This window comes from Protopterus annectens, chromosome 3.part1, assembly GCF_019279795.1.
Source record: "Protopterus annectens isolate FY-2018-M chromosome 3.part1, PAN1.0, whole genome shotgun sequence".
NCBI classification, from domain to species: Eukaryota; Metazoa; Chordata; order Ceratodontiformes; family Protopteridae; genus Protopterus; species Protopterus annectens.
The window spans coordinates 1,566,806,623-1,566,832,860 of NC_056732.1; the positions used below are offsets into that span (position 1 = coordinate 1,566,806,623).

Here is a 26,238-nt window from a genome sequence, read left to right on the forward strand (position 1 = left end):
AAGACATTATCTTGGAGGCTTGCAGACCCTCAACAAGGAAAACTTATTCAGCAAAATGGAAAAGATATCTCATTTGGAGTGCAGCTAAAGTAGAAGATGTGTCACTGGTAAACATAGCTAACATCCTGGAATACTTGGCAGAACTTTTCCACAATGGCCTGTTCTATTCTTCCATTAAGATTCATGCATCAGCTATTTCAGCCGAATACAACATGGCCTCTCCAGTCTTCTCTCATCCTCTACTCAGGTAGTTTCTGAGAGGAATTAAAAATGTAAAGCCACCAAGGAAGCCACCATTGCCCGCATGGGACTTGAACTTTGTGCTGGAAAAGTTGACACTCCCTCCTTTTGAACCAGCAGCAAAAGCAGAATTACAGTACTTATCATGGAAAACTGCTTTCCTGCTTGCAATCACTTCAGCAAGAAGGGTTTCTGAATTACAGGCATTAATGGCAGTACAGCCCTTCCTTATCTTCCATCAAGATAGTGTCCATGAGAAGTAATCCTACTTTTATGCTAAAGGTGGTCTCCAGGGTATCTCTAAACCAAGCTATCCACCTACCTACATTCTTCCCCAACGCACAGAACAGGGGAGAAAGATTATTACATACCTTGGATGTACATAGGCAATTGCGCTACTACCTGGACAGAACCAAGAGCAATAGAAAAACTGACCAGCTACTGGTAGCATATGCAACAGGAATGGAAGGAAAAGCGATTTCAAAGCAGACAGTCTCAAAGTGGATAGGAAATTGCATTAGATTTTTTTACTCTTACCATGGAAAGACAACTCCAGAAAACATCAGACCTCACTCCACAAGGGCTACAGCCACTACTACAGCTTTTTTACGAGGAGTGGCTACCAAGGACATTTTAGAGGCTGCTACTTGGAGCTCTGTGCATACATTTGCCAAGCATTATAATATACCCTTATACTCCAGATCCCGAGCAGGTTTTGCCACTGCTGTTTTGCAAGGCATCTTAACTACACCATAATCTTATTATTACCTCCTCCCCCAGTTTGGCTATGGTATTCTACCCATTTGTTAGGACTGCAGATGCATCCTTGAAGGACATAGTACAGTTATGTACCTACCATAAATGTAGATGTCCGAGAGGTATGCATCTGCAGTCAGGATTACCCACCCTCCTTCCCCTCTGTGGTACTCCTAGGGTATTTGCCCATCTTGTAGCTAGCTGGGGGAATCTATTATGGTGTATTTGTTTGTATATATGTATATACATGTTTATTTCTATTTGCTCTCTATTGTTTGGAAACATTTGCATTTATCCAAATTTAGCCTTCCTAGAGGGCACCTGGCATCTGGGGCAAGAAACACTGAGGAAGATGGCGTCGGCTGATGCCTTTATACCCGCTTAACTGCAGCTATGACGTCGGGTGAAGTGCGACATCAGCCGAGGCCAGACCCAGACTTTGGAATCCGGCCGACCGAGGGGCTGCCTGAGGCCAGGACAACCCATTTGTTAGGACTGCAGATGCATACCTCTCGGACATCTACATTTATGGTAGGTACAAAACTGTACTTTCCTCCTCCAACAACCTCGGCACCGTTGGAGCCGGTGCTGGTGGAGCTGATGGAGGTTTTTGGGGCGGCTCTGACCCTTACTCCAACCCCGGCTGTCGAGTCGGAGTTCGGTACACGGACCTCCTCGGTCGGCCCCGGGGGGGGGGGGACGCTTCGGGACCGATGTTTTCGGTTCCTAGCCTTCCTCTCGGTGCGTCGGCACCGTCTACTGTTGTGGCCCCGGGGGTTGGACCTTCCCAGGACTCTGGCGGTCCGGACTTCAGGACCATGAGGAGTGCTTTGGCCAAATCCTCTTTGGCTACCTCCACGGTCTCACCGGCACCTTCCCTACACACGGAGACTGGGTCTTTCGTAAGTCCCCCTGTCGCTAGACAGCGGAGCCCCGGGGCCTGAGGTCACCCCCAGTGGGCCCCCCCCCCTCCTGGAGGTCCCTCTGAAGCTTCTTCGGAGGAACCCCCAAGGAAAAGACTGTGCAAGAGGAAGCACGTCGACTCCCCCGATGAGTCTCTCACGTCGGACACCGATCTTGATGCGGAGGGGTCCCCCAAGTCGTCCTCAGTTGATGTCTCCTTTGCAGACATCTTGGAAGCCCTCAAACAACGAGGCGGCTGGCATTCCAAACCCCCTTCCGCTGACGAGTCTGTGTTCCTCAAGGCCTTCGGGGCTCAGCCCTCCGCCTCCTGGGTGTCTCCGCCCTTCGAGCTCCTAGATTTGATCTGTCGAAGGGCTTGGGAGCATCCAGACTCTGTGGAACCGGTGCCTGCTCGCCCAAATAAATTCTTATCAGCACCCCCAGAGAAGGAGTTTCTGACCAAAGGTGTGGCTGTAGATGCCCTGGTGGTGGCATCTGCTACCCAACAAGATGTAGCAGAGGCTTCGACGTCCGTCCATCCTCCTAATGAGGAGTCTAGGAGCATGGACCAGTACGGGAAGCGCACCCTCAGTTCAGCGGCCTTTACCTTAAGGTCCCTGAACTATTTGACGCACTTCACTAGATTTCACAGGGATCTGATCAAGGAGCTTTCAGATACCCTCTTGGGTAACCTACCTGAGCAGCTGGCCCAGACGGTTGGCTCTCAGTTGGCTACGCTGTCATCGATATCAAACTCGTCCATGAGGCTCATTTCATATGCAGCCAAGGGGGGCGAGTAGAGCGGCGGGTACGGGTGTTGCTCTACGGAGGCAAGCCTGGCTCCGCCTGTCATTTTGCGGAAGCCTTTAAGTCTTCCTTTGCCGATGCTCCCTTTGATGGGTCCTCTTTGTTTGGACCCAAGGTAAAGGACACATTGACCAGCTGTGAGCAAGAAGGTAAGACTGACTGCCGTAGGGGCACGATTTTCCACTCCCTTTCGGACTGACTGCCGTAGGGGCACGATTTTCCACTCCCTTTCGGCCTTACCCCAAGGCTAAAAGAGGAGGGAAAATGTGGTTCCGTAAATCCCAGAAGTCTTATACCTCGCAGCAGGACGATCCCCCTTCTAGAGGCAGAGGAGGGGAAAATTTTTCTGGAAGACGCCGTCCCAGAGGCGGCAGAGGCCCCCGCAACACTGGAGACCACGAGTCCTTTCGTGGCTCTTCAGCCTTCCACAATCCCTGAAGGATTGCCCGACTGTGCAGCTCCGGAGCCAGTCTGGCGTCGTTTTTCGAGGCACCTAAAAGCCTGGGAAGGTATCACTCAGGACCGATGGGTGCTTCGAATAATCGCCGGAGGTTACACCATCCCCTTTTCACACCCTCCACCGCCGTCCAAGAAAATCCCGGACCCGCCACCCAGTCAACGGGAAATCTCAGCCTTAGAAATCTCAAAGCTGCTTCAAAAAGGAGTCATCCAACTGGTCCCCGCAGACCAGATCGGATTAGGGACTTACTCAAGATTCTTTTTGGTGCCAAAAAAGACTGGGGACTTGAGGCCCATTTTGGATCTCAGCATCCTAAATCGATCAGTCAAAAAGTCCAAGTTCCGAATGGTCACCTTACAATCCATTCTCCCACTGCTGGAGAAAGGTGTTTGGATGTGCTCCATAGATCTCAAGGACGCCTATTATCACATCTTGATAGATCAGGCGTCTAGGAGACATTTGCGCTTCAGCCTGGGAGACAGTCATTTTCAGTTCTGCGCACTGCCCTTTGGTCTCACCACAGCCCCCTGGGTGTTAACCAAATGTTTGGCGGTCGTGACTGCTCACCTGAGGAGTCTAGGATTCCAGGTGTTTCCGTATCTGGACGACTGGCTCCTAACTGCCACCTCCAGGCGTCTACTATTGCAGAACCTACAAGCCACCATATCACTAGGCACTTCCCTTGGAATCACCTTCAATTGGCCAAAGTCTGTGTTGCTGCCATCTCAGTGCATAAGGTTCATCGGAGTAGAGATAGACTCAAACCAAATGCGGGTCTATCTTCCTACAGAAAGGATACAGACTATACAGGCTCAAGTCCGAGCCTTGCTTCTCAGATCCAAAGCTCCAGCCAGGATGGTCCTGCAGCTATTAGGCTCTGTCGGCCACTGTTCTCCTAGTCCCCTTAGCAAGATTGCATATGAGAATTCTCCAGTGGCTCCTATCGACACAGTGGTCCTTTCAGGATCTCCCTCTCAGTCATCTCATACAGATCACGGAAACCTGCAAACGGGACCTTCGCTGGTGGCTGGTGCCCTCCAATCTGGATCAGGGACGACCCTTTGTTCCACCTCTTCCTATTGCCACATTGACGACGGACACCTCCCAGACGGGGTGGGGGGGGGGCATTACCTGGGCAGGTCAGTCCAAGGCAATTGGCATTCCGACGAGAGTCTCCTTCATATCAACATTCTAGAAATGAGGGCGGTGTTTCTGTCTCTACAAGCCCTCCACGATTACCTCCCTCAGGGCGTAATTGCCATTCACTCCGACATGTCAGTAGTCTGGTATCTGAACAAGCAGGGAGGGACCAGATCCTACCCCCTTTGCAGAGAGGCCATGAGAGTTTGGGATTGGGCAGTGGCGACCAGACATTTTCTGGTGGCGACTCATATCCCTGGGAAATCCAACGTGATAGCCGACAGTCTAAGCAGAACTATTCTCTCTCCTCACGAGTGGTCTCTGAATGACGCAGTGACAACTCAGATCTTCAGCAGATGGGGAACTCCTTGTTGCGACCTTTTCGCAACCCCGCTGAACACAAAGTGCAGAAAGTTCTTCTCTCTCACTCCAGCTCCGGGGTAGAAGTCCTATGGACGCATTAGCCCATCCTTGGCCCACCGGCTTGCTATACGCCTTCCCCCCCAGTTCCCCTCCTTCCCAGAGTGATCCAAAAGGCGTCTCACTTGGGGAGCAAAATGATTTTAGTTGCCCCTTACTGGCCTCGTCAGGTATGGTTCCCCTATCTTTGGAAATATGCACTGGACGGCCCATGGTTCCTGGATCAGATCCCAGACCTATTAATTCATCAGTCGGGACAACTCCATCAGTCCCTTCACACTTTGAAGTTAACAGCTTGGCTCCTCCTCTTCCGACTATAGTCAGGAATCCTACTTTAGACCCGGAAGTCATACGTATCTTATCCTCGGCCCACATGTCTGCCACTAAGAAATTGTATACTAGCAAATGGAAGAGATTTGCTATTTGGGCTCAACTCCGGGGTCTGGATCCCATCACTGTTCCGGTGTCAGAAGTCCTGAAATTTCTAACTTCCCTATTCAATCAAGGTTCTTCAGTCTCTACCATCAAGGTCCAATTGGCAGCTATTTCCAATTTTCATGAGTCTATAAACCCACCTTTAATGAGCAACAGATTGTGTAAAACCTTCATGAAAGGTGCTGCGCTTTTACGACCTCAGGTTTCTCATCCTGCTCCTCCGTGGGATCTCGATGTGGTATTATGTGCCTTAACCTCCTCCCCCTTCGAACCGGCAGCAACCTGTGATTTGAAACTTCTTTCTTGGAAAACTGCCTTTCTGGTCGCGATTACTTCTGCCAGAAGGGTTTCAGAGCTTCAAGCTCTATCTGTCAAACCACCGTACCTGGTTTTTCACAAAGATAGAGTATCCCTCAAGCCTAACCCATCTTTTGTCCCTAAAGTTTGTTCCAGTTTTTGCCTGCAACAGTCATTAGAACTTCCAGTTTTCTTCCCAAAATACTCAAAGCGGAATGCATCTTCCACACATTGGATGTTCACAGGCAATTGCACTTTTATTTAGACAGGACCCAACAAACACGGAAAACAGATCAATTGTTTGTGTCCTTTTCGGATAATAAATTGGGCAAAGCCGTCACAAAGGTCACTATTGCCAAATGGATCAGGGACTGTATTAGTCAGGCTTATTCCTCTTCTAATAAAGAGTTTACAACCTCTGTCAAAGCTCACTCTACAAGAGCTATGGCTACTTCAATAGCATTCCATTCTAAGCTTGCCATTAGTGACATTTTTGCTGCGGCTACGTGGTCTTCCCCGCACACCTTAATTTCCCACTACAAATTGGATGTGGCATCTCGGGGGCGAGCTTCATTTGGTTCCACAGTTCTCGGGAGTGTTTTTCAGTGAGCCACCCAGGAATTAGGTGCTAGGCACGCTGTCCCATCAGTACAGAATGTAGGCGAGATAGGATCACATAATATCTTTTAGTTATGTACTTACCATAACTTTAGATGTTTGGGATCCATCTCGCCTACATTCCTAATAACCCACCCTCCTTCCCCCTGCCTTGGAGATCAGAAGAGATCGGGCGGTCCGAGTTCTATTGTTTCATCTTGAAACATCTGGCAATGTTATATAAACAGTTATGTGTGTATGCATGAGTACGGACAAACAAGATCTGGGGAACTAGCGGTGGTGCATCCTGGGATATAGAATAGCTCAGCCAATGAGAGACTTCGCTCTATAGCATAGCGTGCAGAGTCGGAGCCGAGGATCTGCTCCGAACCCATCAGTACAGAATGTAGGCAAGATGGATCCCTAACATCTAAAGTTATGGTAAGTACATAACTAAAAGTTACATCTGTTGGACCTGCACAGACAACTGCACTTTTATTTACACAGAACAGCTGGTCATAGGCAGTCAGATCAGCTGTTCATTTTCTTTGCCAAATTTAACTTAGGAAAGGCTGTTTCCAAAGTCACACTGTCCAGATGGATTTCTCAGTGCATTCTGTTGGCATATGAAAGTACTGGTCGGCCTGCACCTCTAGGAGCTCATGCCCACTCTACCTGGTCTGTCTCTACCTCGGCCTTTCGTTCCGACTCTCGTTGGATGACATCTGCTCAGCAGCAACATGGGCTTCGTCTCATACCTTCATTAATCACTACAAGCTGGATATTGTCTCCAGAGGGAGAGCATCTTTTGGCTCTGCAGTGCTCCGGAACATCCTTCCTTGAGGACCACCCAAGATTTAAGTAGCTGGGGACTCTGTTCCATAGGTTGATGCACAAATGAAGTTAACTACTTCAGATTAAGAAGTTATGTACTCACCATAACGTTCCATCTGAGTAGGTAAACTTCATTTGTCAGCAACCGACCCCCCCCTCTGTCCCCCTGACCTTCGGATGTTCGAGATGTTACCTTCCTTATGGCAAGGGTATGTAGCTAGTTTTGCGGGTGATTTTTGTATGCTTATCTAGCTGTGGGCAAACTCGATCTGAGGTCAGGTAGGGTTGGCAGGGGATTATGGGTAGGGGGAGGAGCTTGGAGCTCAGATCTATGCTGTTGGAAACTGCCGGCTCGGATCAGATATGGATCCGAAGACCCATAGGTTGCTGACAAATGAAGTTTACCTACTCAGATGGAACATTATGGTGAATACATAACTTCTTATTCCATAGCATTTGAGTTTATAAATTCTAGGAACCGTTGGGCGAGGGTGTTTGGGCTTGAGTAGTTTTCCCAGTCAATGTTTGGGTAGTTGAAGTCACCCAATATAATGGTGTTTGGAGAGAGCTTCATATTCTCCAGTGTTTTCAGGAAAGCCGAGTGTGGTTCCTGTGTTTGGGAGGGTGGTTTGTAGCAGGCTACAAACTGAAAGGCAGTTTTTCCCACTGTTAGTTGCACATGGATGGTGTCCGATGCTTCGTGCAGTGCCACTAACCTGGAGGTGTGGGTATCTTTGATAAATATGGATACTCCCCCTCCTTTTGTGGTTCGGTCCGAGTTTTGGGGCCGAAAAGCATTCTGTAAAGTATAACCTGTTAGTACTGGGGTGCTCTCTTGTGCCTTGAACCAGGTTTCTGTTACTGCTCAGATATCGATATTCTCCATACTGAGAAGATTCTCGTGTGTGTGCATCTTGAGGTTTAGACTTCTAGCATTGAGCAGCATTACCCTTAGTTTTTTTTTCTTTGTGTTGTCTATGGAGGTGGGTTTGTCTTTTGAGCCTTGCATAAAAAAGGTGCAATGGGGGAGAAGAGCCTTTGCCAGTATTTGAAAACCCAGGGGTGACTGGTGCAAGCTGTCCCTAGCGAAGCAACGTGGCTTATCGAGCATGTCATCCCCGGCTGACAGACACTGGATTCCCCTTTGAATGACACCAATACTTTAGCCAATTGTTAAAATTGATCATTTTGTCTTTATACTGTGGCATCATTCTTGGTGAGGGCAAGATGCTACTCAAGGTCAGGGTCATACCGGCCTGGGCTACTTGATCAGAGAGCTCCTTTGTCTCTTTTCATGTAATTCAGGGAGGTGCATCTCAGGTCATTCACACCAGCATGGACAATGACGGAGTCATATTTGTACTTGCTTTGGAGCGACCTGAGTGCTTGTGTTGTGGCGGATCCTGTCACCCGACAGGCATCTTGCAGTGACCTTCTCCTTATTCAGTCCGGTGAGTGAGACGTCAGTGTGTCTGACAATAGAGTCACCTATTAAAAGTGTATTAGGTGTGTTTTTTTAGTCTTAAGGGCTGTGACTGTGTGGCACACTGACTTTGTGAGCTATGTGCTACATGGGTATTGCTTCGTGGTAGGGGTTGCTTGGATGTCTGCTCTGGAGGTCTCTGCGGCTTAGGAAGATTTTTATTTAGAGCCTCCGAGTATGTTTTTGTGTGTTTGTGTTTGGTTTGCTGATACGATATGTCTATGTGAGACTGGATTTTTGTGGTGTGTGTGGTTACCTTCCCCTCCTGACTGGCTGTGCCAGTACTGAGATGAGAGCGCTCAGCCTCCAGTTTGGCTGTATAGTTGCATCTCTCACATATATTTGAGCTTGTTGGGAGGAGGAGAGGGTGGTCTGTATACATAAGGCAGTTGTAACATTTCCTCAAGATTCCCAGATTCACCAGCTGGACTGGAGAGTAAACCTGAAACTGACCTTTGGACATGCCTGAATAATATAGGGAACCACTTATTGACTGATCAGAAAGAACCAAAGGAGTATAAGAGGGTGTAGTGCTTAAGTTTATTAGTGTTTGCCTATAAGATTACTTATACGAGCAAGTGCAGGGCTTTAGAATGAAAATAGAGTGCTTATTTTGAGATTTAGAGCAGTTCTAAGGGAAGAAGTGAAGAGTAGACTTTGTGGAGCTGGGAATAGTTTAAACCTGTTTAAGCAGTGCTGCCCGACGCTGCTCTGTGCGCAAGACTGTGCAAGAAGAGAGTTGCAGGGTTTTAAGAGAGAGAGAGATCAAGGAATTTGGAATTGGCCCAAAATGGCCAATAAAACTACAGTTTCTAGGCATTAACCACTCCTACAGGGACAGGCAGGCTGCTCAGTGTTAACCACTGCCACTGGTGAACACAGAGACTTCCCTTTAGCCCAAGTAAGCACTGGCCTCCAAGAAGCTTACAAACAGTTCAGAACAGCAACTCTGTATCTGAACTTACTTTTAAATTATAGAAAGTGGGAAAATAGCAAGATTTTTGTTTTTTTGTTTAAGGATAGCAGAGACACCCAAGTAGCAAACTAGTCAGAACAGTGCAATAAATGACCCCAACACGTGTGTGCTATGTCAGAGGCAGGTAAAATCCAATTTTAAGAAAAAAACGGTTTTCTGATGAAAAGGATGAACCAGTGAAAGAGGGGATCCTCTCAATCATTTGATGTGGTGAGAATTCATCTGTTTTCAAAATTGCTTGATGTCAGAGGTAAATACAGAATGTCCTTCAAGGATGCATCTGCAGTCCTTACAAATGGGTTGTCCTGTCGTCAGGCAGCCCTTCGGTCGGCCGGATTCCAAAGTCTGGGTCTGGCCTCGGCTGGTGTCGCAGTTCTTCGGGTATAAAGGCATCAGCCGACGCCATTTTCCCCAGTCTTTCTTGCTGCGTGGCGCCCGAAGCAGAAGCTGTTCGCAAGTGCCGGTCGGTCAGAACCAGAGATTACTACTACAAGTACCGAAGAGTACCGAAGACTTCTAAAAAGCTAAGTACCCCGTTGGGGACTCTTTCTTGCCTCAGCCGATGTCAGAAAAAGTGAATAACTGTTTAACTTGTGGGAAACAAATACCTCATAAAGATTTCCACTCTTACTGCTTACCTTGCTTAGGCCCAGACCACGACGTAGCAGCTTGTCTAGCCTGTGCTTCTTTCAACCGACGGACGCTTAGACGTCGGTCGGAATTTGCTGAAGAGTTTTTCGGCTTCTATTTTGCTTACATTATGCCGTCGGATCCTCCGACTACGCAAATTTCTAAAAAGCGCAAGGAAAAGGACCGACACTCGCGGTCCGCGGTTTCGGCCGAAACCGCGGTTAAGCCTACCGCGAGTGTCTCGGTTTCTGCTGAAACAGAGTCCACGGTTCTTCCTTCGGCCGAAAGCTTGCCACTTACCGAGGCCTCATCCAGCCTGGCTGAATCTGCTACCGAAATCCCACCTGCTCTTGCAGGTTCACAGGATTTATCTGATACTATCCCTTTGGATATTTCTACCCCTGTACGTGGAGCTGCTAGGCCTCCTGCATCCATGTCGATTAAGGCCTTTGCCAGGGCTAAAGCAGCAAAAACTACAAAATCTGTGCCTGCTAAGACCCCCTCTCACAGGCCTAGTTCTAGTTCACAAATGCTTAGTCTAGCAGAGGATCTCATTTCTTTGATCCGGGGATCCCAACCACATCCAGACAGGGCCTCTCACCCACCTCCAGAGAAGAGGACTAGAGTAGAGCCCCCTGAGCCAGTTTCTTCTGATGGCTCCTCTGATGAATCAGATAATTCAAACCCTCCAGAGGGCCCCTTTTCTCCTTATGAGGACTCTGATGCAGAAGAGTCCATTCCTTCTGCCTCTCCGCCTGAGGAATTTTCCTTTGGGGAAACCTTGCATGCTATGAGGGAACAATTTCAATGGCAGGGCCAGGATTTTTCAGACTCTAGGAAAAGGCTTAGAACCTTTTTGCATTTGCCACAGCATAGGCCTTTAGCCATTCCTCCAGTCCTTACTGTTGTGGGTGATGCTTTTAATGATGCTTGTACTGCTCCTGATTCTCTTCCTCCGGCCCCTGCTAAGCCCGATAGGTACTACAGGGTTCCGGACACACACTATCATTTGTATAAGGCCCCTTTTGCAGATCCCAAAACTATCTCCCAGGGACCCAAGGCTGTAACAGCTACTTATACTAAAAAAACCCTTCCCTCTGAAAGGGAATCTAGGGCCTTAGAGAGATGGGGTAAAAAAGTTTACACTTCTGCTACTCTTTCAGCTAGGGCCTTGAACTGTCAATTCCACATGATTCAGTATCAGGAATTTGTTAGACCAATTAACTAAAAAACTGTCCGCGGATGAACCATTAGACAAAAAATCTGTACAGGAAATGGTACATAACATTCAGCAGGTCAGTAATCACTCCTTAAAATGCGGCTATGATGCACTGGAGGCTTCCTTTAGATCAGCCATGACTGGCACAGTGATCAGAAGACATGCATGGTTAAAAGAGCAGTCCTTACCAGACCATGTTAAATCAAAGCTCCTAGATGCTCCCATGGATAAGCTCAATTTGTTTGGCTCCCCTGCGCAGCAGGTGCTGAAGAAGGTGGAAGAGAAAGCAAAATCTGTCCAGACAGTCAAGGATTTCTTGCAGGTCAGCCTCCAAGGTTTAGCAGGAACTGGCCTTCCAAGAATTGGTCCTTTCCAGACACCTCCAGAGCTCCGAGAGGCAGGAATAGGCGCTCAAGAGGCAGGGGTCAATCCAGAGGTGCCTACAGGGGACGTCAGTGGCAGGCTAACAACCATCGAAGTACAGCCACAGATCCAGCCACCACCACTTCCACAGGACAATCGCAGTGACTTGGTTCTGGCACCGCCTACCAGGGAACAACTAGAGGCACCCTTAGGCGGGAAGCTAGCCTTATTTTCAATAAACTGGCATTACATCACAGGAGACAAATGGATTTTACAGACAATAGACCAAGGTTACAGGTTTCACTTCCATACTCTTACCAAGGAAGAGAGGAATGCCAAACCTACCTCCAAATCAGAAGACAGAAGCTCTAGAACAAATAACTCGCTTACTAAGGATGAGAGCTGTAGAAAGGGTACCATCTATGGAACAAGGGCAAGGATTTTACTCCAGACTCTTCCTGGTACCAAGAAAAGAAAACCAATGGAGACTTATTCTCGACCTGTCCGCTTTAAACACATACCTCATTGTTCCAAAATTCAAAATGCTGACCCTACAGCAGCTTCTTCCCATGCTGGGCAAGGAGTCTTGGCTGGTAACTCTGGATCTCAAGGAGGCATACCTGCACGTCCCCATACGACCAAATTGCAGAAGATACCTCAGATTTCTTGCAGGATCAGAGCATTATCAATTCTCAGCATTGCCCTTTGGCTTATCTACTGCGCCCAGAGTATTCACTAAATGCCTGGCATCAGTAATTGCTCATTGCAGGCTTCAGGGAATTCAAATTTACCCTTACCTGGACGACTGCCTGTTGCAAGCGGACAACAAAAACAAATTAACAAAAGATTTGGAAAGGGTCATTCATCTACTACAAGCCCTGGGATACACAGTCAATATAAAAAAGTCAAGGCTGATACCATCCCAAAGGATAACCTTCTTGGGTGCAGATCTGGACACATCAAAACAAATGGCATTCCTGACAGTAGAAAAACAGGAGCAACTCCCTTTCTACTTCATGGCATTAACAAAGCAGAACCAGCTAACAGCAAGAAAGGTCCTGCAAGCTCTCTGTTACATGGCATCCTGCATAATATTGATTCCACATGCCAGACTACATATGAGAAAGTTACAATGGTATCTAAGGAATTTATGGTCTCAGCACAAGCACAGCCTAGAAACCCAAATTCCAATAATTCCATGCCTGAAACAAGAATTCCAATGGTGGGCTCAGGCCTGTCAATCAAACAAGGGACTGCCCTTCCACAGCACTCAACCAAGCCAGACCATCACAACAGACGCCTCAGACCTCGGTTGGGGGGGGGGCACATGCTGGACAAGTGCATACAAGGCTTATGGACTCAAGACCAGCTGCACCTACACATAAATCAAAAGGAAATGCTGGCAGTAAAACTGGCAATTCAGGCATTCAGACCATTTCTTCGACAGGGTCAACTGCTGATAAGGACGGACAACACCACAGTTATGTGGTACATCAACAAACAGGGAGGCACACATTCATACCCTCTATGCCGGATGGCAATGGACCTCTGGAATGTGGCACTGAGCTTCAACATTCAGCTACAAGCAATTTTTGTGCCAGGAAAAGAAAATATACTAGCAGACATCCTAAGCAGAACTACCACGGATGCCCACGAATGGATGCTGCATCCGGACATCTTCAAAACCATTACAGGGAAGTGGGGACTACCAGAAATAGACTTATTTGCATCCCCACACAATCACCAACTGAAAAAATTCTGCACAAGGACGTACCACCCACTTGCTTGGAAAGTGGACTCCCTATCTTTCAATTGGAAAAACCTGACAGCATATGCATTCCCACCTCTTCCCTTGATGCACAAGGTGCTATTGAAGATCAAAGAAGACCGTCCAAGGATCATCCTGATAGCTCCAGACTGGCCAAGGCAACATTGGTACCCATTACTGAGGAGTATGTCTCGGGAACAAATATGGCCTCTGCCCCTAGTTCCCTTGCTGTTAACACAGAACAACTTCAAAACCCTGCATCCAAACCTGAGAACACTGCAGCTGGCTGCCTGGAACATTGCACAAGACCAAATAACCCAGATTTATCTCAAAGGGTTAAAGACATTATCTTGGAGGCTCGCAGACCCTCAACAAGAAAAAATTATTCAGCAAAATGGAAAAGATTTCTCATTTGGAGTACTGCAAAAGGAGAGAATGTGTCACTGGTAAACATAGCTAACATCCTGGAATACTTGGCAGAGCTCTTCCACAACGGCCTGTCCTATTCTTCCATTAAGATTCATGCATCAGCTATTTCAGCAGAATACAACTTGGATCCTCCAGTCTTCTCACATCCTCTGCTCAGGCAGTTTCTGAGAAGGATTAAAAATGTAAAGCCACCTAGGAAGCCACCATTGCCAGCATGGGACTTGAACTTTGTGCTAGAAAAGTTGACACTCCCTCCTTTCGAGCCAGCAGCAAAAGCAGAATTACAGTACTTATCATGGAAAACTGCTTTCCTGCTTGCAGTCACTTCAGCAAGAAGGGTATCTGAGCTGCAGGCATTAATGGCAGTACAGCCCTTCCTGATCTTCCATCAAGACAGTGTCTCCATGAGAACTAATCCTACTTTTATGCCAAAGGTGGTCTCCAGGGTATCTTTAAATCAAGCTATCCACCTACCTACATTCTTCCCCAGCCCACAGAACAGGGGAGAAAGACTGTTGCATACCATGGATGTACATAGACAATTACGTTACTACCTGGACAGGACCAAGAGCAATAGAAAAACTGACCAGCTACTGGTAGCATATGCAACAGGAATGGAAGGAAAAGCAATTTCAAAACAAACAATCTCTAAGTGGATAGGAAATTGCATTAGATTTTGTTACTCCTACCATGGGAAGAAAACTCCAGAAAACATCAGGCCTCATTCTACAAGGGCTACAGCCACTACCACAGCTTTCTTACGAGGAGTGGCTACCAAAGACATTTTAGAGGCTGCTACTTGGAGCTCCGTGCATACATTTGCCAAGCATTATAATTTACCTTTATACTCCAGATCCCGAGCAGGTTTTGCCACTGCTGTTTTGCAAGGGATCTTAACTACACCATAATCTTATTTCTCCTCCTCCCCCAGTTTGGCTATGGTATTCTACCCATTTGTAAGGACTGCAGATGCATCCTTGAAGGACATAGTACAGTTTTGTACCTACCATAAATGTAGATGTCCGATAGGCATGCATCTGCAGTCAGGATTACCCACCCTCCTTCCCCTCTGTGGTACTCCTGCCCATCTTGTAGCTAGCTGGGGGAATCTATTATGGTGTATTTGTTTGTGTATATGTACATACATGCTTATTTTTTGTTTGCTCTCTACAATTTGGAATCATTTGCATTTATCCAAATTTAGCCTTCCTAGAGGGCACCTGGCATCTGGGGCAAGAAACACTGAGGAAAATGGCGTCGGCTGATGCCTTTATACCCGAAGAACTGCAGCTATGACGTCGGGTGAAGTGTGACACCAGCCGAGGCCAGACCCAGACTTTGGAATCCGGCCGACCGAAGGGCTGCCTGACGACAGGACAACCCATTTGTAAGGACTGCAGATGCATGCCTATCGGACATCTACATTTATGGTAGGTACAAAACTGTACTTTTTTTTCTTGTTTTACTCAGGATTGCACAATAATGCAGTTAGACTTCATAGATGTCATTCATGTGCAGCTGTTGTGTATTCTAACCTCACTACCATAAGAAGTTATGTATACATACAATGCTCATACTATTATGTCAGTTGTTTATTGAAACTGTGCTTTAATAATCTGACATAAACATTGTTTTTTTTTCTAACTTGATTTTTAGGTCGATTTCATTAACCAGGCAGGTCAATTAGCTTTTCTTTTGACTATGGAAGAATCTGGACAAGACATTAGTAATGCAAAAAGCTTACTAGAAAAACTGCAGTAAGTAAATCTGAAGCCTAGTTTTCTTAGAATTTGCCTGTTTCCTAGTGTGCTAAGGATATTGGACATCAGGCATGTATTTTACCTTACTTCACCCGTAAAAAAACCTATAGTTTGTATCATTGCATCACAGATGTGGGTTGTCTTTTGTCTGCATAACTACTGTTAGTAGGATTATCAAGCATCCTTGTCAGCATAGTTAACTATTTATTATGTTGTAATTTCAGTCACTTATACGTGTTTGAGGAAACCGTTTTCACTTCTAATGTGAGTGAGTAGAAAGCTTATGCTGTCATTTTCATTTGTTCCTCAACTGATGTTTATGGATCCAAGACCTCTGACTCATCTGCTTCTACCAGATCACCTGGTCCTAGAATTTTCTGGTTCCTATCTTTACCCATAATGCCTACAGTCATAATGTACCTGAGATTGTGGATTTCTAACACAAGTGCTTTTTTTTTTGGGTTCTCTTCAGACTTTTCCTTTTTGCTGGAGTTTGGAAGTTAATTACATTTATTGCATTACCTTCCTTTTTCCTTCCTCCCATTTTTTTAGTGCATTAACTAACTACTTTGAGTCTGTTACCATTTTGGTACTTCCCTCATTACCATTGCTGGTATCCATTTGTACTCTTTCGAGTACTTTGTCTACCATTGTTGATCCCGGATTCTGATGCCCACAAGGAATGGATATTGTTTGTGTCTTGTATACTTTGATGTCGACTGTGTTGTTTGCTCCAGATTTAATTCTAGGGTCTTGACTGTCCGCAAGAACAAATAGTTCCTTGCGGTATCTTGCCGTCCACATCATCTTTGGCAGCTGGGGTTCAAACCTTCCTGTAAAAAGTCAGAGAAATCAAAAGTTGACGCTCCTTACTAAGGATAAGGAGTCCAGGGAAAGATCAAGCCTTGACTTTGGCTCCCTCAATGAAGCCCTCCTGCTAAAATTCAGAAAGTCAGATCCATCAGTTTCTGAGCTGACAACTCAAAAATCAAGGTCTCCTTGGATCCCGTACCCCCACCCCTTCCATCGGATCCGATTTAATTCAAGCTATTGTCCCTGTTCCTAGAAGGTTTGCCTCAAAGGCATGCTAGGCCTCCTTCGCCTGCATCGTGTCTTCAATCCTCCAGAAGCCTTTCAGAAGCAGACGTGGACTGGTTGTTGAGGAAGCTCCTTAGTGCACAGATACAGATGTGGGGTTTCACGGATCCTACCTATTCTGGGACTGAGAGCCAGCACCTGTCCATTTCCCCTCTGGTATCTCCTTCTCCATTCCATCTTTCTGTTTCAGATCCGTCAGATGGGAGATCCCTGGGGGCTGTCTGCTTCTGATTCGAAGAGTGGTTTGCTCTTTGAATCCAATAGTTCCCCTGAGCTTACCTGGCACTGAGTGCTTCGGAGCCAAAATACTTGTTTTGAGGCTGAGGGTTTTCTGTATGACTAGAGAACAGATGTCCCTGCCTCATAATGTTCTGTGTTCTGAGCCTCTGTCATCTCTTCCACTAGGACAGCCATCCTGAGCAAGCCTCCAGCCAGTCCATGAGAGCATTGCTATCTTTTCCGACACTTTCCCAGAATACCTTATTGAGGATGTTCCTCAAAAGAGGCCATGCAAGAGGGAGGTACTTAAATTCCCTCCAAGAATATTATACCAAGGATACAGATTTTGATGAGGGGTAGGGGTCCCCCAGATTACCAGCTGATGACATCTCCTTTGGAGACATCCTGGAGCTCTTGAAAGAAAAACGTGGTTGGTCTTTCAGTACCCCTTCCCAGAGGGAATATGTTCCTGGAGGCTTTTGGGTCTGGTCCATTTACTACTTCTGACCCCCCCCCCCAAAAGCCAATGAGCTCATTGACTTGGTCTTTGAGCGAACATGGCAGGAGCCAGACACTGCCGAACCAATAATTAAAAGACTGGATATAATTATTGCCCGCCTCCCCCTCCCCAATACCATGTGCAAGGGGAGTACCTGTTGATGCCATGGTTGTGGCTGCAGCTAACAAGACAGAAAGTAGCAGAACAGAGTTCTTCTGTCTATTCTTTTAATAGAGTGTCTTAAGACATTGGACAGATTTGGTAAGTGTGTTTATGCTTCAGTGACCTTTGCCCGCAAGTCGCTGAATTACTTAATACATTTTACAGGACTATAAAGAAATTGGATCAAGGAGCTTGCCAAATCTCTCTCGGTGGTCCATGTCCTCCTAGGATGGGAACAGAATCTCCTCACAGATGGCCACCTTCCAGTCTATCTCATATGCGTCCATAAGTTTGATCTCACATGCTACTGAAGGTACCTCACATGCAGTGGGTTCGGGCCTAGCCATTAAGAGACATGCCTGGATGCTTCTATGATTTTGAAGAACCATTTAAGTCTGTGTTAGTCAATGCACCCTTTGACAGATCTTTTCTGTTGTGCGCCAAGGTTAAGGACACACACTCCAGATATGAACTGGAAGGAAAGACCCTTTCTACCGTCTGTGTACATTTTTCTGACCCGCAAAGGCACTTCTGTAGTAACCAGTGAGGTGGCAGAAAGGTGTGGTTTAAGAAGACCTAGGGTCCTTCTCAGGATTCATGCAGAGATGGTTTTCCCCCAGGAGAGAGGGGTGAACTTACCTGGAAGATGCCATCCTGGCAGCAGAAGTGGTCAGCAGAGCTAGGATTTTAGAGATTTTTTTTTTCTCTGGTCCTGTCAGCGCTCCTGAAGGGAGGCCCGACTGTCCCCTCTCTGGAGGTCAGGGGTCTTTTATTCCTACACAGAATCTCAAAAGATTTGTGGGTGCAGAAGATTATATCCAGGGGTTGTACAGTGCCATTTTCTGTAGCCCCTCACACAGTTATTAAAGAAATCCTCTTTCCTCCCAGTCAGAGGGCAACAATGTCTCTAAAAATAAAAAAGCTGCTAGAAAGTCATCCAAGAGGTCCCTCCAGAGCAGAGAAGGTTTGGAACCAACTCAAGATTCTTCATGGTGCCAGAAAAGACAGGGGACTTAAGATCAATCCAAGATCTCAGCGAATTAAATCAGTTTGTTCAGTATTCAAAGTTTCGGATGGTCATGATTCAGTCCATTTTTTTGTCTGCTACAAAAGAATGATTGGATGTGCCAAGTAGATCTTCAGGATGTATACTGTCACATCAAAATGAACAGTTGCTGAAGAAGATACATGCGCTTCCGGCTGGGAGCCAGTCATTACCAGATCAGAGCACTGCCCTTTGGTCTCACCACAGCTCCCAGGATGTTCACCAAATGCATAGCGGTGGTAGTAGTTCACTTGAGACTTCTGGGATTCCAGGTGTTTCAGTATCGAGAAGACTGGCTCCTTACTGCCCCAGACAGTCATTGAGTACTACAGGCAAGACACTACTTGCTCCAGTTGTGCTCTCAGCTGGGAATAGCAGTCAATTAGAAGTATCAACTCACCCCAACACAGTCTGGAGTTCATAGGTGCTCCTTTACAGTCATTCAGATGGCCTCTCTTCCCTCCATTTGAATAAACATGCTGCAGTCCCAAGTCAAGAAAGTGATCCAGAATTCATCTCTTCCAGCCTGACTGATTCTGCAGGCATTGGCTTCCACAGCAGCAGCTATCACCCTTGTTCCACTGGCCAGATTTCACATGAGAATACCTGAGTCTAGCCGCGCACATTCTGGGGCAATGCAGCAGGATTGCTGACAAACAAAGCAGGTCCATTCTGATGCCTCATGAATGGTCTGTCAACATCAATGTGATGGAGAGAATTTTGTGTCAATGGGGCCAGCCATGCTGTGATATATTTGCCCCTCCCCCTCAACAACAAATGCAGCAGACTTCGTCCTGATCCCCCCTTCAGGAGGGTAACTGAAAGATACTGTACTTTACGATTGGCCCTCCAGTCTTCTGTATGCTGGTCCACCCTTACCACCAATTCCCACATTTCTTGAAAGCAGTTCAGTTGAAGACCAGAGTTATCCACGTTGCACCATTTTGGCATAGTCAGATTTGTTTTCTGTTCCTCTGGCCTCATCTTCACCATCCACCCTGGATTCTGGATCCAACTCCACGCATACTGTCTCACCCAACAGTCATGACTGCTCCAGACATAACAGCCCTCAAACTGACCACATGGTGGCTTCTATTCCACTGATAGCTAGACAGCCCAGGTTGTCTTCCCTGGTCTGTCACATTTTTTTATTTTCCCGCAAGACTTGTACTAGAAAGAGTTGAGTACATAGAAGCGATTTGACTTCTGTTCCTTAGCAAAGAGCAAGGACCCCTTTTCAGCGTCTGTGTCAGCGATCCTTGAATTCCTAGCTTCAGTCTTTAATGAAGGAGCTAGTTTTTCAAGTAGTAGAGTTCAGTTGGCTGCCTTTTTTTAAATTCCACTTGGATGAAAAATGCCTCTTACCCTCTTCTAAGTTATGCAAGGCTTTTCTTAAGGGAGTTTTTTTGCTTAGACTTCCATTAAAAGATCCTACTCTCCCTTGGGATTTGAATATAATGCTTCGGGCCTTAACTCTGTCTCCCTTTCAACATTTAGCCAAAGGTGATCTAAAAATGTTATCTTGGAAAACCATTTTTCTGGTAGCTGTTACATCAACTAGAAAAATGTCTGAACTCCAGGCTCTTTCTTCAAAGCCTCCTTGTTTGATTTTTCATAAAGACAGTGTGTGTCATTCCAAACGGATGTCCTTTTTACCTGAGGTAACTTCTGAGCTGAATATTAACCAAGTCATTAAGCTCCCAGTACTTTCCAAATTTTTCAGAGAGTAGTACGTTACATCTGTTGAATGCACTTAGACAACTTCGGTTTTATCTTTATAGAACCAAAGACTTTAGGAAATCTGACCAGTTTGTCTTCTACCAGAGTATGTAACAGAGCATCTAAAATGACTGGCCAAATGGTTTGGTTAATGATAAACCCAATTTGCCAATGGCAAAGGTTATAGATTTTACCAAATCCTCCTAGGGCCCATTTCACAAGATCCATGATGGTTTCTTCAGTTTTTTTGGTCCAGAGCATCTTTATATGATATTTGTGCAGCTGCATCTTGGGTTAATCCACACACTTTCATTGCTTATTACAAATTGGATTTCATCTTTTGGGAAGAGTGGCATTTGGCTTAAGTGTTCCAGAATATTTTTCCTTGGGAGCCTGCCAATGTTGCAGTAGCTGGGGACTGTGTCCCATCTGTTGAGGAACAAATGAAAGTGGCAAAATCAGATTAAAAAGTTATGTACGCTCCATCTGTGTTGTCCATTTTCCTTCCTCAACTCCCCGCCCACCTGCCTCTTCCTTTTTTCCTTCTGGAGATGTCTAAGGGTTGTATAGGAACCTCTGTTCTTTGAGCTCCAGCTTCTCTTTTCTGTTCTGTTTCTGGTATTTCTGTTGGTTGTTCTTGTATATCTAAGGGCAGCAAACTCTATCAGTGGTATATTAGATTGGCAGGGCATTATGGGTAAAGGGAGTTCCGAGAGTTCTAGGATCAGATGATCTGGTAGAAGTGTGCGAGTCAGGTTTGAGTCTGATTCAGACCCATCAGTTGAGGAAGAATGAAAGTGGACAACATAGATGGAACTTTATGGTGAGTGCATACATTTTTTATTGTTTAATATTGAGGAAAAGTTTGGCAGTTAATATGCCAGTACTCTGATTTGAGGTGAAATTCCTTTCAACCCACCAAAAACAATATTTTACGTTATGAAGTCCAAACTTTTTGCATTAAAAAGTCAAAGCATTACTTTTGTGATGTAAGAGTTTAACTTTAAACGGTCTGTTTTTTTTTTTCTCTCTTGCTGATGTTTCTGTCATGCCTGCTTAAGGGGTAGCTTGCCTTTATGTCCATATGTTCATTGGTGCTTCATAGGTCATCCCTTTGTGAAACGCATATTAAGGTTGCTGCCTCCATAAAAATAACCCCCTTCTTTCCTCACTACTTTTTGGGTAATTTATTAACCATATCTACAGATGCATTTCATTCAAGTCCCCAGGTGCCTTCTCTGTCTATATCCTTTTCACCCTTCCAAAGAACCCCTCATTTGAGTCCCAGAAGCACAAGTTTAAGGACAAGGAGTTTTGGAGAGAAGCTGGGTGACTGACTTCCAGGAGGGATTCTTCCTGTGTGAATTCCCCTTCCTTATGGGGGTTCCTGGGTTGTTTATTTGAGAATAGAGTCCTTGTCCTCAGGTATAGAGTTAGGTGGGTTTAACTCATCCAGTCCCCCTCAAGTTCTCCCAGTCCATAAGGTCAGTTTCGTCCCACTATACTTATACAGTTAATGTTGATCTTTTGCTGCTGTGTCCAGGATTGGATGGATTCTGTGTGTATGCCTTCTTGTGGTGTGCCTTTGACCTCAGCTTTGTAGCTAGCTTTGACAAGATCAGAGAGTATCCAGCAAATTCAAGTGCTGTATTCAGTGTTGGTAGATTTTGATATTGTACACAGTATTTTCTTCACCCTGACTGCCAGGCATATTGGTACATTTTCCTTCGCACCAATCTCTTTAGTCATCATATTGATCACTGATGCAGTAGCCTTAGTTGTATGGTTTACATCCTGCCAAGGATGTAACAGCTGGCCAGCTTCCAAGGCTTCACGAAGTTTTCTGCATGTCCAGACTGTGTCTTGAGCTGTGCTGACTAAAAGACATGTTTGTGCACAAAGCCCTTCAGAGCTTTACTGCTGCCAAAGAGTACGCTCCTCTGAGGCTTTTGAAGATAAACTGTTGATTTGTGCTTCCCTTTGCTGGGCAGATAAATTCCATTTTCTTACAATTATTGATGTTTTATTACATTCTAGTTTAGGAAAGCTATTTTTAAGATAGGAGTGCTTTGTTTTTAATGGTCTCGAGACTGTATTTTTTCTGTCAGTTTAAAAGTAGTGTTAGCTAACTGAAACCATATTTTCTGTGGATAAATTGTTTATTTTTCCTTGGTGGTGTTGGCGTAGTGTTTGAAAGCGCTTTTTACTGTGTTTTTTTTTTTTTATCAAAAAAAATAACTTGTGTGGACTGGTAGTTTACTTGCATTTGCTGCTCACCTACCCCAGGAAAGAGGCACCATTTTCATCTTGACCATGGTACTAACTACCATTCTCTTGGTTAGTCGTCCTTCCAGCCACAAGAAGAAAAAACATTAAGCAAACAGCTTTTGCCACCACACCAGGGTAGCAGTTTGCCTGAACCACAGGTGGGTGACTGCTCTGTCCATTTGTTGTATCTCAGACCACTTGTCTTTTAACTCAGATCCCTCTGTTATAGCAACTTACAGCCAGTATGAACTGGGTGTTATCCATGTCCTCTGCAGCAGTTAGGGTCCCCACAATGGGCAAGAGAGAGAGACACTCATTAGTCCTGGGAGCGGGAACAGAGAAAGTTTCCCTGTTGTGAAAGAATGCTGTGCCCGTCCCTGGGGAAGTAGTTGCTGCCATTAGTAACATGGTTCCACCCTATTTTTCTGTCATAAAGAGAAATCAAATTTCTTTGGACAGGAGTAGTTTACTGGGTCTGGCTCATGGTTTAATTCAGACTAGTGATCCTTCTTGTAAAGTAATTTCTGGTAAAAGACGGATTCCGCTTTTCCTGAAGATATTCAAGAAGAAAGATGCAGGGCAGATTCAGTGTTTTTTTTTTCCTCAGATTTTTTGTTCAGTCTTATTGGAGGTCAATTTCAGATTCTTCCTCTGGAGGCTTCTTTTTCTCGCTCAGATTTTTGCCAGTGTTTTCAGCGGGAAAATACTGAGTTTTTACAGAAAGATTTTCCAGAACCTACACCTATTCTTGTTGTTTTGTCAGCTTTAGAGATGTGTTATTGCCTGCAGTTTTCCTGTTAGTCAGCCAACTTATCCCTAAAAGCAAATGGACTGTATATGGACTATATAAAATTCTTCAGTTTTTTTACATTTTTATGCACTTTTCCAAAATCTGACCCTGCAGCTGTAGCCTTACTTGATCTCACAACTACTAAGCTAATTCCAGTCCTACCCTTTCTGATAATGATGGGAAAAGTATTGATAGGTCTGCAACTTTGGTTTTCAAACTTTTGCATTGTCAGGGTCATATGTTCTGACAAATTGTGAAAATATGAGGAATATTTTCTGTATTTTCTTGGAAAAATGTGCTTTCACTTTTTTTCTGCACAGGTCACTACTCATTGTTTGCAGTGTGTGTATATGACTCTTGATGCTTCTTTTAGGGCTGTGGACATTGCCATTGTTTTAATTAGGTTTGCATGGCTGCATTCTCAGAACCATGATTTTGGTCAATGTTCATAGTGTCTCACTGTTGCAGTCTTAACCAATGGGTTATATCCGGCTCCTGGTAGCCCTGGATCGGCCTGAATACCAAAGGTTAAGTAAATATGACATTGGCTGTCATAGGTTGTAAAAGACGTCAGGATGTCTGATACAAAAGAAGGTAGCCAACGTCGCTTAGTCTTTCTTGCTGCCGAGGCAGAAGCATTTTTGCACGAGTGCCGGTCGGCTGTTTACCTTTTTGGTTTTCGACTACAGAGTTGAAGTCAACTACAGCTAAGTACCCCGTTGGGGATCCTCTTTTCTTGCTTTAACAAATGTCAGAAAAAGTTAGTAATTGTCTTACCTGTGGAAAGCAGATTCCCCATAGAGATTTTCGTTTCTATTGTATTATCTGTTTAGGCCTTGACCACGACATTCCTAATTGTGATCTCTGTGCTTCCTTTAATCTGCGTACTATTCGTCGTTGGGCTAAGCTTTTAGCTAAACAGTGTGGCCTAAGTTTGTCGGTATGGCATCCGCTGGTTTTCAGGCTTAAGATATCCCTAAGAAGCGTAAGGACAAGGACTGCGACAGGCTTCAGATGATAAGTTAGGCAGTGCGGTAGCCAGTGAGCTGCCTTTGCAGCCCCTGCAGTCCGTGGATTTTCAACCGCAGGTCTCGGTTGAGACCATTTCAGAGTCCCCCAGTCCTCTGGCTTCCATTTTGTCTCCTGACCTTCTGCCCGTCTCCTCTTTAGCTGGATCTGGAGCCGCTAAGCTGACTCTGGTGTCTGAGGCCTCCATTCTTCGTTTGGACAGCAGGCTTATACCGACATCCTCTGCCACAACGTCGGCGGTTGCCAGGCCACCCGAGTCGTTCAGGCTTGCAGGTAAATCTTAGTCAGAAGCCTGTGAAGAAACGGGCTCCAGTTTCTTCTCAATCCCCTCGATCTCAAATGGTTAAAATGGCTAATGGCCTTCTGACTCTTATTAGGGGTTCACAGCCTCTTCCTTCAAAAAGGAGTAGGGATGTCTCTCCTGAGGCTCTATCTTATTCAGGTTCTGATACTTCTAGCATTTCTCCTGATGAAGAGGAAGTTTCTCAGGTGTTTTCTCCTTTTGAGGATTCAGATGCAAAGGAATCCATTATATAGGTGAGACTGAAGTCTCAGGCCAGTCTGTTTTTGTAACCTGTCAAGGAAGGACCCCTCACCTACTTCATCTTGCCGTGCTTTAGTAAGTCAACCAGGGAATAGTAAATGTTTGTCATGTTACCCTGCTGCAGTCATCACACTTGAGTTATCCTGTCGTCAGGCGGTCCCGCAGTCGGCCTGAATTCCAAAGTCTTGGTCCGGCGTCGGTTGCTTAGCTTCTTCCCTGACGTCAGTGCTCCAGGGGTATACAAGAGGCATCCAACGCCATTTTCTTCTGTCTTTCTTGCCGCGCGGTGCCAGAAGCAGAAGCAGTTCGCAAGTGCCGGTCGGCCGATACCTGAGATTTTCGAATCGAATTTCAGTCCGAAGTCTTCAAAGCTAAGTACCCCGTTGGGTAACCTTTTCTTGCCTCAGTCCGATGTCAGCAAAAGTTAACAATTGCATTTCTTGTGGGAAGCAAATACCTCATAAGGACTTTCGTTCTTATTGTATACCTTGCCTAGGCCCAGACCATGACATCACTGGTTGTCGGTTTTGTGCTATGTTCAATAAGCGAAATATAAAGTGACGCTTTGATTTTGCACGACACTACTTTGGTAGGAAATTTAATTACACTATGCCGTCGGAGCAACCGACTACCGGCGTGCATAAAAAACACAAAGATAAAGACAGGCAGCCTAGATCCAAGCCAGACTCCGAGGCCACGGCTGGGCTGGTCGCCGGTTCTCCTGTTTTCAGTGAGGCGCCTATGCAGCCCCTGGAAACTGCAGAATTGCAACCCCAGACCGCTTCGGATTCTCAAGCAGAGAGTTCTAGGCTGACGCATGCATTTTCTTTAGGCTCTACTGACAACATTGCAGAAGGAGACGCCAGTGGTGTGGAAACACCTTCGATTACAGAAGGTGTCTTCAAACCGACTACTCTCACCATAAAATCTTATGCTAAGCTTAAGACTCCTCTAAAACCAAAAAAGACTGCACATCAGTCTCCAGTTCAAGGCCCCATGCCTAAGAAACAGATGCTCAAAATGGCTGAAGATTTGATTTCTTTAATCAGGCCCCCCCCCCCCCCCCCCATCCCCAGACAAAAGGCCTAGACAAGAGGAGGATTTATACCACCTCCTGATCAAGTGTCTATTTCCTCAGGCTCCTCTGAGAAACAGGTTTACTCCTTTCCCCCTTATGAAGATTCTGATGCTGAAGATTCCATTCCCTCAGCTTCTCCCCCTGAAGACTATTCATTTGGGGAAACCTTACATACCATGAGGGAACATTTCCACTGGGAAGGTCAGGACTACTCCGACTCAAAGAAAAGGCTCCGAGTGTTTCTTTTACTCCCCCAGCACAGACCACTTG

At 45.8% G+C, this 26,238-nt stretch overlaps 1 protein-coding gene across 1 annotated transcript in view; it reads left to right on the plus strand.

The window, feature by feature from the left end:
• Positions 1-26,238, plus strand: part of LOC122797806 (msx2-interacting protein-like) — a 377,273-nt gene that overhangs the window by 190,350 nt on the left and 160,685 nt on the right. Inside the window, exon 4 of the mRNA XM_044066327.1 lies at positions 15,414-15,514. Within this exon, the coding sequence (XP_043922262.1) occupies positions 15,414-15,514 (101 nt within the window). The remainder of the gene's footprint in view (positions 1-15,413; positions 15,515-26,238) is intronic.